Source organism: Penicillium odoratum (assembly GCF_028828045.1).
Source record: "Penicillium odoratum strain IBT 22623 chromosome Unknown utg000005l_segment0_segment0, whole genome shotgun sequence".
Taxonomy (NCBI): domain Eukaryota; kingdom Fungi; phylum Ascomycota; class Eurotiomycetes; order Eurotiales; family Aspergillaceae; genus Penicillium; species Penicillium odoratum.
Genome location: NW_026643147.1, coordinates 1,520,133 through 1,532,202, shown reverse-complemented (window position 1 = coordinate 1,532,202; position 12,070 = coordinate 1,520,133). Strand labels below are relative to the sequence as shown.

At 47.9% G+C, this 12,070-nt stretch overlaps 5 protein-coding genes across 5 annotated transcripts; 1 reads left to right on the top strand and 4 right to left on the bottom strand.

The window, feature by feature from the left end:
• Positions 1 to 1,036: 1,036 nt before the first annotated feature.
• N7520_006128 (pyridoxal 5'-phosphate synthase subunit PdxS) lies at positions 1,037 to 2,162 on the top strand (the record flags this gene model as incomplete). The annotated part of the gene is made up of 3 exons (XM_057140062.1): positions 1,037 to 1,138; positions 1,217 to 1,399; positions 1,533 to 2,162. 3 exons carry the CDS (start codon positions 1,037 to 1,039, stop codon positions 2,160 to 2,162), a joined length of 915 nt encoding a protein of 304 aa, XP_056994068.1.
• Positions 2,163 to 2,891: 729 nt separating this feature from the next.
• Positions 2,892 to 5,567, bottom strand: N7520_006127 (beta-glucosidase; the record flags this gene model as incomplete). The annotated part of the gene is made up of 3 exons (XM_057140061.1): positions 2,892 to 4,737; positions 4,793 to 5,399; positions 5,498 to 5,567. 3 exons carry the CDS (start codon positions 5,565 to 5,567, stop codon positions 2,892 to 2,894), a joined length of 2,523 nt encoding a protein of 840 aa, XP_056994067.1.
• Positions 5,568 to 6,140: 573 nt separating this feature from the next.
• On the bottom strand, positions 6,141 to 7,364 carry N7520_006126 (agmatine deiminase family protein; the record flags this gene model as incomplete). Its single annotated transcript, XM_057140060.1, has 1 exon — positions 6,141 to 7,364. The coding sequence occupies one exon, from the start codon at positions 7,362 to 7,364 to the stop codon at positions 6,141 to 6,143; it is 1,224 nt and encodes a 407-aa protein (XP_056994066.1).
• Positions 7,365 to 7,948: 584 nt separating this feature from the next.
• On the bottom strand, positions 7,949 to 9,373 carry N7520_006125 (uncharacterized protein; the record flags this gene model as incomplete). The annotated part of the gene is made up of 3 exons (XM_057140059.1): positions 7,949 to 8,538; positions 8,594 to 9,066; positions 9,120 to 9,373. 3 exons carry the CDS (start codon positions 9,371 to 9,373, stop codon positions 7,949 to 7,951), a joined length of 1,317 nt encoding a protein of 438 aa, XP_056994065.1.
• A 2,080-nt stretch (positions 9,374 to 11,453) lies between these two features.
• N7520_006124 (uncharacterized protein) lies at positions 11,454 to 12,031 on the bottom strand (the record flags this gene model as incomplete). Its single annotated transcript, XM_057140058.1, has 4 exons — positions 11,454 to 11,565; positions 11,619 to 11,792; positions 11,854 to 11,932; positions 11,980 to 12,031. The coding sequence occupies 4 exons, from the start codon at positions 12,029 to 12,031 to the stop codon at positions 11,454 to 11,456; spliced, it is 417 nt and encodes a 138-aa protein (XP_056994064.1).
• Between the last annotated feature and the right edge of the window lie 39 nt (positions 12,032 to 12,070).

Here is a 12,070-nt window from a genome sequence, read left to right as displayed (position 1 = left end):
GTGCAAAGAATCCAACATCGATCTTCTGGGTGCTCAACTGAAGACGAGCGACATATTTTGCGCCAAAGCAATGTCCAACGCCGCCGATTGTCTAAAGGGATTAGTAATCAGAGAGCAAGATCGACGCATGTTGGACCGCATGTATACTGTAGCTCGAAGCTTTCAGGGTTGGACATGTATATAATGACGTCATTCTTGACGTTCATACAATTTGATGCGGAGGACAAATGCATCAGCAAGGTTACTGCATATGGGAAATAGCTATTGTGCACTCAAACCCTGGTATGTTTCTTCAACTGCAAATAGGTATCCTCTCAGGGTATGAATTATAGGAAAACGAGACCGATAGTTACTGATGTACGCATTGGTCCGATCTCGGAGTGAAGTGAGGGAAGCGTGTACGAGATATATATCGATTCAAATGATCACATGTTATAATTTGCAACATTTGAATCAATTGATGCCAACATTAAAATGCAAATGTTAATTGAGACCAGACATTTTTCATATTTGCCCTTCGAATGTTCATTTAATAATATTATACACCTTTAGACATCTTGAAGTCATGTGAGAGACACTTTCCGTCCATTGACCGTTTTCAGTATGACGATCATGTGGATCTGGATGCTCCGGTGCCTTCCATGTTTCCACCAAGAATGTTTGATCCGAAATTACCGCGGGACCCCCTTGGATGTATCTAAGGAGCCAATTGAGTCATTTGAATCCAGCTTCCTAAATGGAAAAAATACATGTAATAAATACGTTCAGAGGTTTCCAAAGGGAAACCGGTATCCTCGGGTAACTTAAAAGCCCGATCTCGCTATAGTAGAATAAACGGTAATTTCTCCACGAGGGGCAGGTTCCACCTGATTGGCCTGGGGTGCAACTTTGGGAAACCTTGGGGAAACTTACTTCCTGTTGACTCACTTGGCTTGGGAAATTTAAACTCAAGCTTTTTCGATTTCCTTTTCTACATTCTTCTCTCTCTCTTTCTCTAACTTCATTTTTAATACCTTCCACCCCTCCATCTCCAACAATGGCACAGAACGGTACCTACAGCAATGACTTCACTGTCAAGGCTGGCCTCGCGCAGATGTTGAAGGGTGGCGTGATTATGGACGTCGTCAATGCTGAGCAGGTAAGTCATTGACAATTCTTTTGATTCTCCGAATCATCACCCCAGAAAGTATAGCTAACACCTCATTTCCTACCCCAGGCCCGCATTGCCGAAGAGGCCGGCGCCGCAGCCGTTATGGCGCTAGAGCGTGTCCCCGCTGATATCCGCGTTGAGGGCGGCGTTGCTCGCATGTCCGACCCAGGCATGATCAAAGAGATTATGGAAGCCGTTACTATTCCAGTGATGGCCAAGGCTCGCATTGGACACTTTGTCGAGTGCCAGGTACGTGCAAGACAATTGAGTGGTCCTAATCGTGCTGCGACTGTTAGCGCAAAGTGGCGGATCGACGCATCCGCCGTGGGGCAAAAAAATTAAAATCCATCTCATTCCAAAGCTAATCATCTACGATACTTAGATCCTCGAGGCCATTGGCGTTGACTACATTGATGAGTCCGAAGTCCTCACCCCCGCCGACGATGTTTACCACGTCACCAAGTCTACATTCAAGGTCCCCTTCGTTTGCGGCTGCCGGAACCTCGGCGAGGCCCTTCGCCGTATTTCTGAGGGTGCTGCTATGATCCGCACTAAGGGTGAGGCTGGTACTGGTGATGTTGTCGAGGCTGTTAAGCACATGCGCACTGTCAATGCACAGATTGCCAAGGCGCGCGGTATCATGCAGTCCAGCCCTGACTTTGAGCCTGAGCTCCGCGCTTTCGCTCGTGAGATCGAGGCTCCCTATGAGCTTGTCCTTGACGCAGCCCAAAAGGGTCGTCTACCCGTTGTTAACTTCGCTGCTGGCGGTGTTGCGACCCCTGCGGATGCTGCATTGATGATGCAACTAGGCTGTGACGGTGTCTTTGTTGGATCGGGTATCTTCAAGTCAGGCGACGCGGCCAAGCGCGCCAAGGCTATTGTACAGGCTGTTACTCACTACAAGGATGCCAAGGTTCTCGCTCAGGTTAGCGAGGGCCTTGGTGAGGCCATGGTCGGTATTAACGTGGCCAAGATGCCCGAGGCTGACAAGCTGGCTGGTCGCGGATGGTAGAGTTGTTTCTGCATATGTTCCTCTCCCTTTGCTTTTTCTTCGGCCTGATTTTGGCCTTCAAAATTCGTTGTACATGAGCCACGAGCCTTATTTATTGCATGATGAAATAAATGTTTTAGATATTATGATGATATGAAGTTAATCGTAGATTTAGTTTGGCCAGATCGAGCATCATACGAGCTTAACCCAAGATCTATAAGAATAAGAACAGGTGACATGAATATTGCGATCGCATTTTATCGCCTCCGATTGCCCCAATCGTGGCGTGAATATGGAATGTCATGTCCGTGCCAGTGGTAGCTATGCAGGAGCTCCAGCGAAAATGTGATAGGCTGTCTGCTCCGACCGATCGCCGAAAGTAGAGATATCGATATCAATGGGAGGCGGACAAACCAAGGTCCACCATTTTCCTGGAGCCTGATCTTGCCCCTCTATTGCCCCTCTTCACAGCCAATAGACAATTCGCCTGTCGATCGCTTCACCGAGAGTACCCGTTGTGGGTCATGATGTTTCCAGAAGGCGCGGGTAATTCGGTGTATCAATACGTACATTCGTAATCCAAAAACACCCGCCCGGCTACATGTGCGGACGGTATGACGGACATGAGCGCATTGAAAATTAAGAATGATCTTATGTAAGACCTATAAGTATCATGCATGTCACAACAGTATACAAAAACCCGGAAATAATAATCTTCTATCATTATAGCACCATCGTCAATTGTAGCATCTACAGGCCAAGCCAGAATCGGGTCTTGCCAACCTCAAATTTACCCCGGAGCTCCTCGGCACCAGTACCGGTGATCAAAACTTCGTACTCGCCCTTCTCGGAGATCCATTGCTCGCGCTGCTCATCCCACCAGCTCGTCGCAAGCTTCTTCTCGACGCTGAGCTGCACGGTCTGAGATTCTCCAGGCTGAAGGAAGACCTTTTGGAAAGCCTTGAGCTCACGAATGGGCCGATTGACATCAGTCTTAGGGGAAACAATCCAAAGCTGGACAATTTCAGCACCAGCAAGAGAGCCGGTGTTGGTAACAGTGACAGTGGCGGTAATGGGTTCGCCGGATTCGGAGAATTTGGCCTGCTCGGGAGCAGTCTTGATGTCCAGGTCCGATCGAGTGAAGGTCGTGTAAGATAGACCGTGACCGAAGGGGAAGGCAGGGGCAAGATCACTCTTCTCGAAGTAACGGTAGCCCACGTAGATGTCTTCGCCATAGAGTACGCGACCGCGTTCCGAGCGGAAGTTCACGTAGGACGGATTATCCTGCAGGCGACGAGGGAAGGTAATAGGCAACTTGGCGGAGGGGTTCACATCGCCGTAGAGAACGTCTGCGATACCGTTGCCGCACTCGTTGCCGCCGAACCAGGCTTGCACCACGGCGCGCGCATCGTCTACCCAAGGCATAGTTACGGGCGTGCCAGATTGGATTACCACAATGGCATTCGGGTTGACGGCCAACACACGGGTAATCAGTTCATCGCTACCTGGCGGCAGATCCATGTGGTCACGATCGTAGCCTTCGGTTTCCCATTCGCTTGTCAAGCCTGCGAAGATGACAACCTGCTCGGCTGACTTTGCTTGTTCCACAGCGGAGGCGATCAGCTCTTCCTGGCTGACGCGACGACTTGCGCCGAAGCGGAAGCCACCTGCACCGAATGTTACGATTCCACGAGTGTCCATATCGGAGGTGGGTGGAGTACCGAACTCAAAGAGGACCTTGTAAGTCTGTCCGGCCTTGAGTTCCTTCTCGCCATGCTCCTCGATGGTAGCAGTGCCGAAGAAGGCAGAACCTTGCTTCTGGTTCTTGGTGTTATCCACAACCACCTCACCATCGATAAGCAGGCGGCCAGTACCGACAACAGTCACGCCGAAGTCATACAGTCCAGTCTCCTCAGGGGTGAAATATCCCTCCATGTCGATATAGTAAGTCATGGACTTAATCTTGGGGTTGTAATAATCCATCAAGAATCCAGCCGAGGAAACAAGTTGCAGCTCATCCACAACTGTACGCTCTGTGCCAGCACTTGGATGCTCATTGTAAACTTTGAATGTGAAGCCGGTCTTTCCATCTTCTGTCTTCAATAGCGGGCCAAGGAGGGGCAATTCCTTGTGGGAATAGACACCCTGAGAGAACTTAACATCTCCTTTGCTTTTCGCCGAAACGCCATCAAATGGAGTCACTGTATAATAAGGAGCCAGGGAAGCTGAGCCACCGCCACAGTAGGTTGCTTGCTTGGCGTTAGGTCCGATAACCAGTACCGACCTATCCTTTTTCAAAGGCAAAGTGGCGCCCTCATTCTTCAATAGAACCACCGACTCCGCTGCTGCTCGGCGCATCAATGCTTGGTCCTGAGGTCGGTTCAGTGCTATCTCAGATGCCCCTTCAGGAATCCCCAATGGATCTACCCAGTTGACCAAGTTTAAGATGTTACGCACTCGCTCATCAAGCTTGAACTCGGCTACCTTGTTGGAAGACACGGCATGTGCAAGGGCCTCCCCGCGCCACCGAGACTTACCAGGCATCTCAATATCGAGACCAGCATTGATCGCATCAGAGGTGCTATATACACCAAACCTAGGAAGAAAGTTGTCAGAAATTCCCACAATTTCCCAGATGAATACCAACTTACCAGTCACTCATAACCAATCCATCCCACCCCCACTCCTTCCGCAGAACATCATTGAGCAAAAACTCATTCTCACTAACATGTGTGCCGTTGACTTTGTTGTAAGCAGTCATAACACACGCTGACCGGCAGATCCGCAGAGCCAACTGGAAAGGAAGCAGGTAAATTTCGCGCAAAGCACGCTGTGTAAGAATGCTATTTACAGCCATCCGCTCGTGCTCCTGGTCATTGCACACGAAATGCTTGAGAGTTGCGGCGACACCCTTATCCTGCAAACCCTTGCACAAATGTCCCGCAAGGGTACCGGAGAGTACACCATCTTCAGAGAAAGACTCGAATCCGCGACCACCGAGAGGCGATCGCTGAATATTTATTGTGGGACCCAGGACGACGTGGGTACCCTTAGCAATGGCTTCATCGCCCATTAATGTGCCGACTTCGGACAACAGCTCGGTATCCCAGGTGGCGCCTAGGGCGGTGGCGCATGGGAAACAGGCAGCGGGAATGCCGTTGAAGAACCGTGTGCCTCGGACACCATTCGGGCCATCGGACATGCGCAGTGAAGGAATCTTTAGGCGTGGAACTGATGCTGTATGCCAAAAGTCGCGTCCTGTGGTCATGGATGCATTTACTTAACATTGTTCTGGATAGCGGGGGTTGGTGGGGTAAGGAAGGGCAGGCTGAAATACGCCTGAAGGAGAAGCTTACCAGCCGTGAGAGCGACCTTCTCACCCAGTGTAAGCTCCTCAATAGCCTTCTCCACATCGATAGGAGCCATGGTAACGAGGCTCTTTGGCGTTAGATTGGAGTTGTAAAAATAACTTCTTGTGAGGTTCTGCTTTGCCTAAAAGTCACCACTTTGATTTCTGCGATGGGAAAAATCGATGGCTGAAACAGTGAAAGAGGGGAAGATCGAACTTTTATGATTGAAATGGAGCCTTGGAAGAATCACAAGCTCCCCGTAAGAGCTTATGCGTGGGGGTGATGTGAGTGGAGTTGAAGCTCACTTAACCCGACACGGAGCTATTTCCGTTTCCCGAAGTTTAGCCGGCAAAAAGCACCTGACATCATTCAACGCTTGCTCGGCTCACATAGCCATTACTGTAGCTCAAATTAGTAATCTTGTGACGGTGAAAAGTTGCAGGAATTTCTTTTCCCAATTTAGATTGCCGATCTTTGCAAACAATCCGTGCCGGGCATCGGATGAATGCACAACGGACACCCGGATAGCCCATTTCGAACTGGCCCCACGTAATGTTTCACGAATTATAGATAAGAATAACAATGCAAAAGCGGCTATGAATCAGTGAGTACTCGAAAATGACTCTACTATCCTCACTATATGTATCTATCACCTTATAGATGGTACTTGTTGGGTCACACAGTGCAGCACACCCCCCGTCAGAGGAATAGCGTTAGTATAAACCTGCCGGATAACTCGATCTGGAAGCAATGACGACAAAAGCTCAAGGGATCTCTGGTCTCTTTCCTCGTCTCCAAACTTAGGAATAATCAGCCCCCCGTTGACAAAGTAGAAATTCACATAGCTAGCCGCCAGTTCATCATCGGCATTGCTGGTCAAGCCCCGAGGGTTTGGCTCTTCAATACCATGAATCTGCAAACTCCGACCCTTGGAATCAAGTTCCCGAGCTAAAATACCTCTGATATCCTCAGATGCTTCTTTCCATACATCTCCAGCCGTCTCATGTGGCCTTGAGTAGACGACAACACCGGGTCGAATAAAACGCGCCTTAGCAGCCATATGCACATCCGTGATATTAACATTGCGTCGACCAGGGAGCCAAATGACCTTTTGAACACCCAGCGAGCGTTTCAGTTCACTCTCAATTCTAGCCTTGGACATTCCAGGATTGCGAATATCACAAATAATACTGCTTTCCGTGATCAACAATGTCCCTTCCCCATCCGTAACGAACGAACCCCCTTCGGCACAGATCGGGGATTCAATCCGAGTCACGGGGACAGGTTGACTGTCATGATCAATGACCCAACGTGCGAAATTCATATTGTCCTGCAGCGCCTTATCATCCAACCATGGCCACTTCTGGCCCCGGCATAGACCATCACCCTCAGATTTCTTGCCGCTCCACTCGTTGAAACGAAAGTTCACTGCAAAACGTCGATCGGGGAACTTGCCTGTCGCGTCACGGACGTAGACTGGGCCCGTGTCGCGAACCCAGCTGTGGTTGATTGGGCTTGGGATTATGGCCACGCATGACAGATCCTTGCCGGTGTTTTGGAGCAGAGTCTCTAAGAGTGGCTTGTCATCCGGACTCACGTAGATACGGACTGGCTCGAACTCTGCGATGGCAGTGGCTAGTTCTGTGAGCTCGATGCAGAATGCGTCGTATTTGTCGGGTGGCAGAGAGGAGCGCGAGGGGAAACCGAGGATTGTGGCTTCGTGGTGTTCATTTTCGCTAGGGAAGATGTATCTCCCTCGTTGGATTTCGCTGTGTGTTGCTTCGTATGGTAATTGATAATTATACCGTGGTGTGTTGGATCTACTATTGGATATTCTATCAAAGACTCGGCGCAACCTTTCGAGAAGTCCCATTATGACCACCCTAAGCGGCAAGGTTTAAGTATTCTCAGTATCAGTAAGGTACGTGTTTAGTTGGCATGAGACATATCTCTTAGAGAAGGTAGCCTTTCTCGAAATTATTGATCTTCTGAGTAGTAACTGCAGGTTCGGAGATGATGCTACACAGGACCGTCAGATTGTTGCATATCTGACCAGTTCTACAGGATCCAAAATTTGAATTAATTGATGAATCTGTCCTTGAGTTGGAAACGTTGATATGAATCAACAAAGAAAACCTAAAAGATAGTTCAAATGATGTTTCAAAAAGGATATTCATCTTGAATTCATTGTCAACAGGTTGGGGTTTTAAGGCAGACGGAAGGGCTACATGTAACAATTTCCGGAAGATCCAGCTAATTGTGTTTCAGTTACACCTTTTCAATGTGAGATTCAAAAATGGTACCGATAGTCCTTGCACTCTTCTTCGGAATCCGTTTCTGATCATTTTCATAGTCGACGAAGGTCACACCAAATCTAGTCTCATAACCCTCAGCCCATTCAAAATTGCTGCCAATACAATTAATATAGTGTTCATAGAGGAGAATGAAGAGGAGCACTTACTCCATCAGGCTCCAGGCCATGTAAGCACGGACATTAACCCCATCGAGGGTATATGCATCAGCCATCGCGCCAATGTAATCTCGGAAGTACTGGACGCGGAACTCATCATTCAAGAGCTGTTCAAGAGGCATGTCATTCTCGCCTAACACACTGGTTCCATTTTCGGTCACGTAGATCTTGGGATACCCATAGCGCTCACTGAGCCACTTGAGTAGCTTTCGGAACCCTAGTGCACACGGCCTTAACCAAGGCGACTGTGTGATAGGTCCGACGCTATGGCCGTATTTGTCTTCGAGAAGTAGCTCCAGGTTACCTGCAATATCCTCGAGCTCAGGCTCCCCTGTTTTGGCGCGAATAAAGTTCGCACAATAATGATTCATTCCGTAGAAATCATTACTGCCTTGAACGAGTGCAATCTCCTCTGGAGTCCACGTCGGCAGTCGATCGCCCAATTGCTTTACCATGCTGTCTGGGTACTTTCCGTGGTAAATGGGATCTGCAAACCAGGATATGGCAAATTCGATTTTGCGATCACAGGCTTCAATGTCGGCTGGATTTTCTGGGTCCCATGGATCGGCCCAGTCGCCTTTGAATTTTGACCATCAGTCAGGCAATCGTCCCGTGAAACAAAGGGTACATACCGTTCAATGTGATGCCAATTTCACCTCCATCTTGTGTCTTGAACTCATCACGATATATCTTAACTGCTGATCCGTGTGCTATGAGAATGTTGTGGCCCACAATCCATGGCTCTGTTGATCCATTGCCAACATCACTTCTGGTGCGATCACTTGTGCGACCTGGTGCAAAGTATCCAGTATTATAACCGAAAATACTGCTACACCATGGTTCATTGAATGTGATCCAATGCTTGACCTTGGAGCCGAATGCCTGGAATATGACTCGAGCGTAGTGTGAAAAGTCGGCGACAAATTCCTCCTTGTTCAACAGTCCACCGTACCGTCTGTCCAATTCCTCAGGCACATCCCAATGAAACAAAGTGACCATCGGTGTAATTCCTGCATCGTGAAGATCGTCGACGAAATTCTGATAAAACTGCAACCCTTTTTTATTGATGGGATCATTGCGGCCGCCAAGTGGGATAATTCGAGGCCTGGGAGATGGTCAGAAAAGAATCCTTCGAATGGTTTCCTTTGTTCAACCAACCATGAAATCGAGAATCTATAAGCCTGTGCACCACAGGTCTTCAACAAGGCAATATCCTCGTGAGTTCGATGATAAGAGTCGCACGCCACATCGCCCGATCCGCCACCAGCGATCTTTCCAGGGATCTTGCAGAATTTATCCCAAATCGAAGGTCCACGACCATCCTCATCAACACCACCTTCAATTTGATACGCAGCTGTCGCAAATCCCCAAAGAAAATCGGACGGCAAAGTGGATTGCACAATAGATCCCATGTTGGTTGGTCTTCTCTCCACAATTTGGAAATAGCAGCCTCAATCTACCATCATCCTCGCGAGACATTCGTTTATTTATGACTGTGTCGCCCCTGTATCTGAATCAAGACAGACCAAAACCGAAATATTTCAACCACAGTTTCCTTATCGTGACAGGAACTATCTCCGCGACCCGGAGAACATCCCGCGCCCAGATGGTGGGAGGCTCCACCGCGCGATCGCGCGTCAGATTGGCTCTGGCGGATGCAGCGGTAGCCCGGCCCGTTCATAGAATACTCTTCGAATCTCGTTTCATTACCCTGCAGACATCCCGTTGCCAAGTCCTAACCCGGACGATAAGGCGTGTCCGATTCGTTTTGCAGGGTTTCCCTAGTTACCGACAAAGGTGATTGATCACCCAACCTTGTTGCGACCGGGATCTTAGGATGGCGCCGGTCGCCTTGCATCTCCGTCAAGAACCCGATGATACGTATGGCTTTGCGTGCTTTTTACTTTTTTGCTTCACCTGCACGTTGGCCCTCGGAGAATCTCCGGGGCGCCACTGAACTTTCAACTCAAGGCCTTTTCAATGTGAATGGCATCTGTCCTTGAGTTGAAGGATGTTGCTAGGATGTCCTTGATGTGAACTATTTGTTGATTCGAAGAGGCATTGGCAGGGACGTATAGACTAGGTACCCATAAACTGAGTAAAGCATCTACATTCCACGGAGCATGTCCGATGATAACAGACAGGATCACGTCAATTCTCGGCCCATGCACAGGCCTATAACAAGCAACCAATCTCAAAGCCGATCTCCTAGGAGCTCGGTGGACCATGGGGATTTTGCGGACAGATGAGCTAAATCATATGATTTTTAGTCACCGTTATCTCTATATCGGTGTCGTGGTACTCGGATATCCAAAATTGAATCATCCAATATCCACAAAGTCCACCTGTACATACCATTTTGTAGTATACTAGCTGATGCCTAGTAAGTCAATAGTAGAAAAGGAAATGCCTCCCTAGATAGGTATTTATTTAGAGCAGGAGGTCTTACTGCTTTTGTGGCTTTCATATGTTTGACCACGTGATGGTGAGCTGCTTTGCAAATACAACAGCACAGGGGTTCGCCTCAACTTGAGGCCTCAACGTCGCCTTTTCCAGCTCTCGGGGATATCGCCCTGTTTCTAGTTCATTCTACATGGATTATTTTCGAGCCCATAACATATTTTTGCATCAATGCTGTCACGCTTACGGGGGCGAGTAACGGCCATGAGGGACACAACCTTTTAGCGTAGCGCCTAGTACTTAGGAATCATACCCTACCTCCTATTCTATCTCCCACTCAGTCTCCTATTCAGTCTTCTGTTCAGTCTTCTCTTCAGTCTTCTATTCAGTCTTCTACTCAGTCTCCTACTCAGTCTCCTACTTAGGATTTCTATCCAGTATTCTTCCTTCTTTCGTCCCAGATTAGTCAAATGGTGAAAGGGCTCCAAGTTCATATATAGCGGAATAGAAAGAAAGAAAGAAAGAGAAACGATTGAAGAGCAAAAGGTGAAGTGGAAGGAGAAGCTGAAAGGAAGAAAAGTCTGGAGGAGGTTTCGATCGTACGTTCAAAAAGACTGCGGTATACCCAATTGACAAAGGGGTAGGTAGATGAGCTTAGTAGTATATATGATTTCCTACCATTTATATGTGATATTTAATGTTCTGTCCTCATGGCCGCTACCCGCTTCCTCACACGCTGCATCCCTACATAGCACCTTGGCTTTTCTTTCGTTTCGATTTTGGTATGTATTCCCGATGATGGTCTTTGAGCACGTACTCCGAGCAAATAACTCACCTCGACATATTTGATGGACCGAAAGCCGGGCAGTATTTACCCAGCATTGTGTTTCATGGGAGCTTCCATATATGTATTAACCCCCGATTACTAGATGGAAACTTAGCAGGATGGAAGGAAATAGTCGATTTTCATATGCGATACGAATAAGGGGCTATTATAGAACGGCCACTACTATCACTATTCTGTATAGCCAGCTAGTGAGCTCAAGACCAGAAGGTCCGAATACAGAATATCACATTCATGGCATGGAAATTTCACTTAGTTGAGCCCGCAGTGCATCCCTCAGTAGCCCATCCAAGGTTGAATTGCTGTGAACCAAAATGAGAGCTATCATCAGGTGTCACAATCCAGATTTCGAATGCACGCCTGTAAGAATTAGAACATGATAAAGAAAGGAACTATTTGAGCCATTGACCCACCCATGATTGGCACTAGCTAGAAGTGTAGCTGCATCTTGAGCCACACCAGGTAGAGTGTACTGGTTCAACGATGTCTGCACAGGAGTATTCGGTGCAGATGGATAGCGTTGGTTAATGGGAGGAAAAGCTCCGTTATAATTGGTGATGTTGAATTCGATGTTAGGTGGATCAGTGCTAACGAGAGTCAGGATTTTGTTTCATAGTCAGTAGAAAGCCACAATGATAGCCATATTACCTAACGGAAGTCCAATTGACCATAAGATCTTGGCTCAAGTCCACACATTGACCTGCTATGGGCGACGTGATTATTATTCCTGTAATTTATTAGTCAATACATATATTGAGTCCCTCAATGCTTTACCTGTCGTGGTCACAGCCAGTGCCATAAAATATGATGCAATGAAGAGCCGCATTTTGATAAGTTAATTTTTGTCTTTGAGAATATTCTGTCC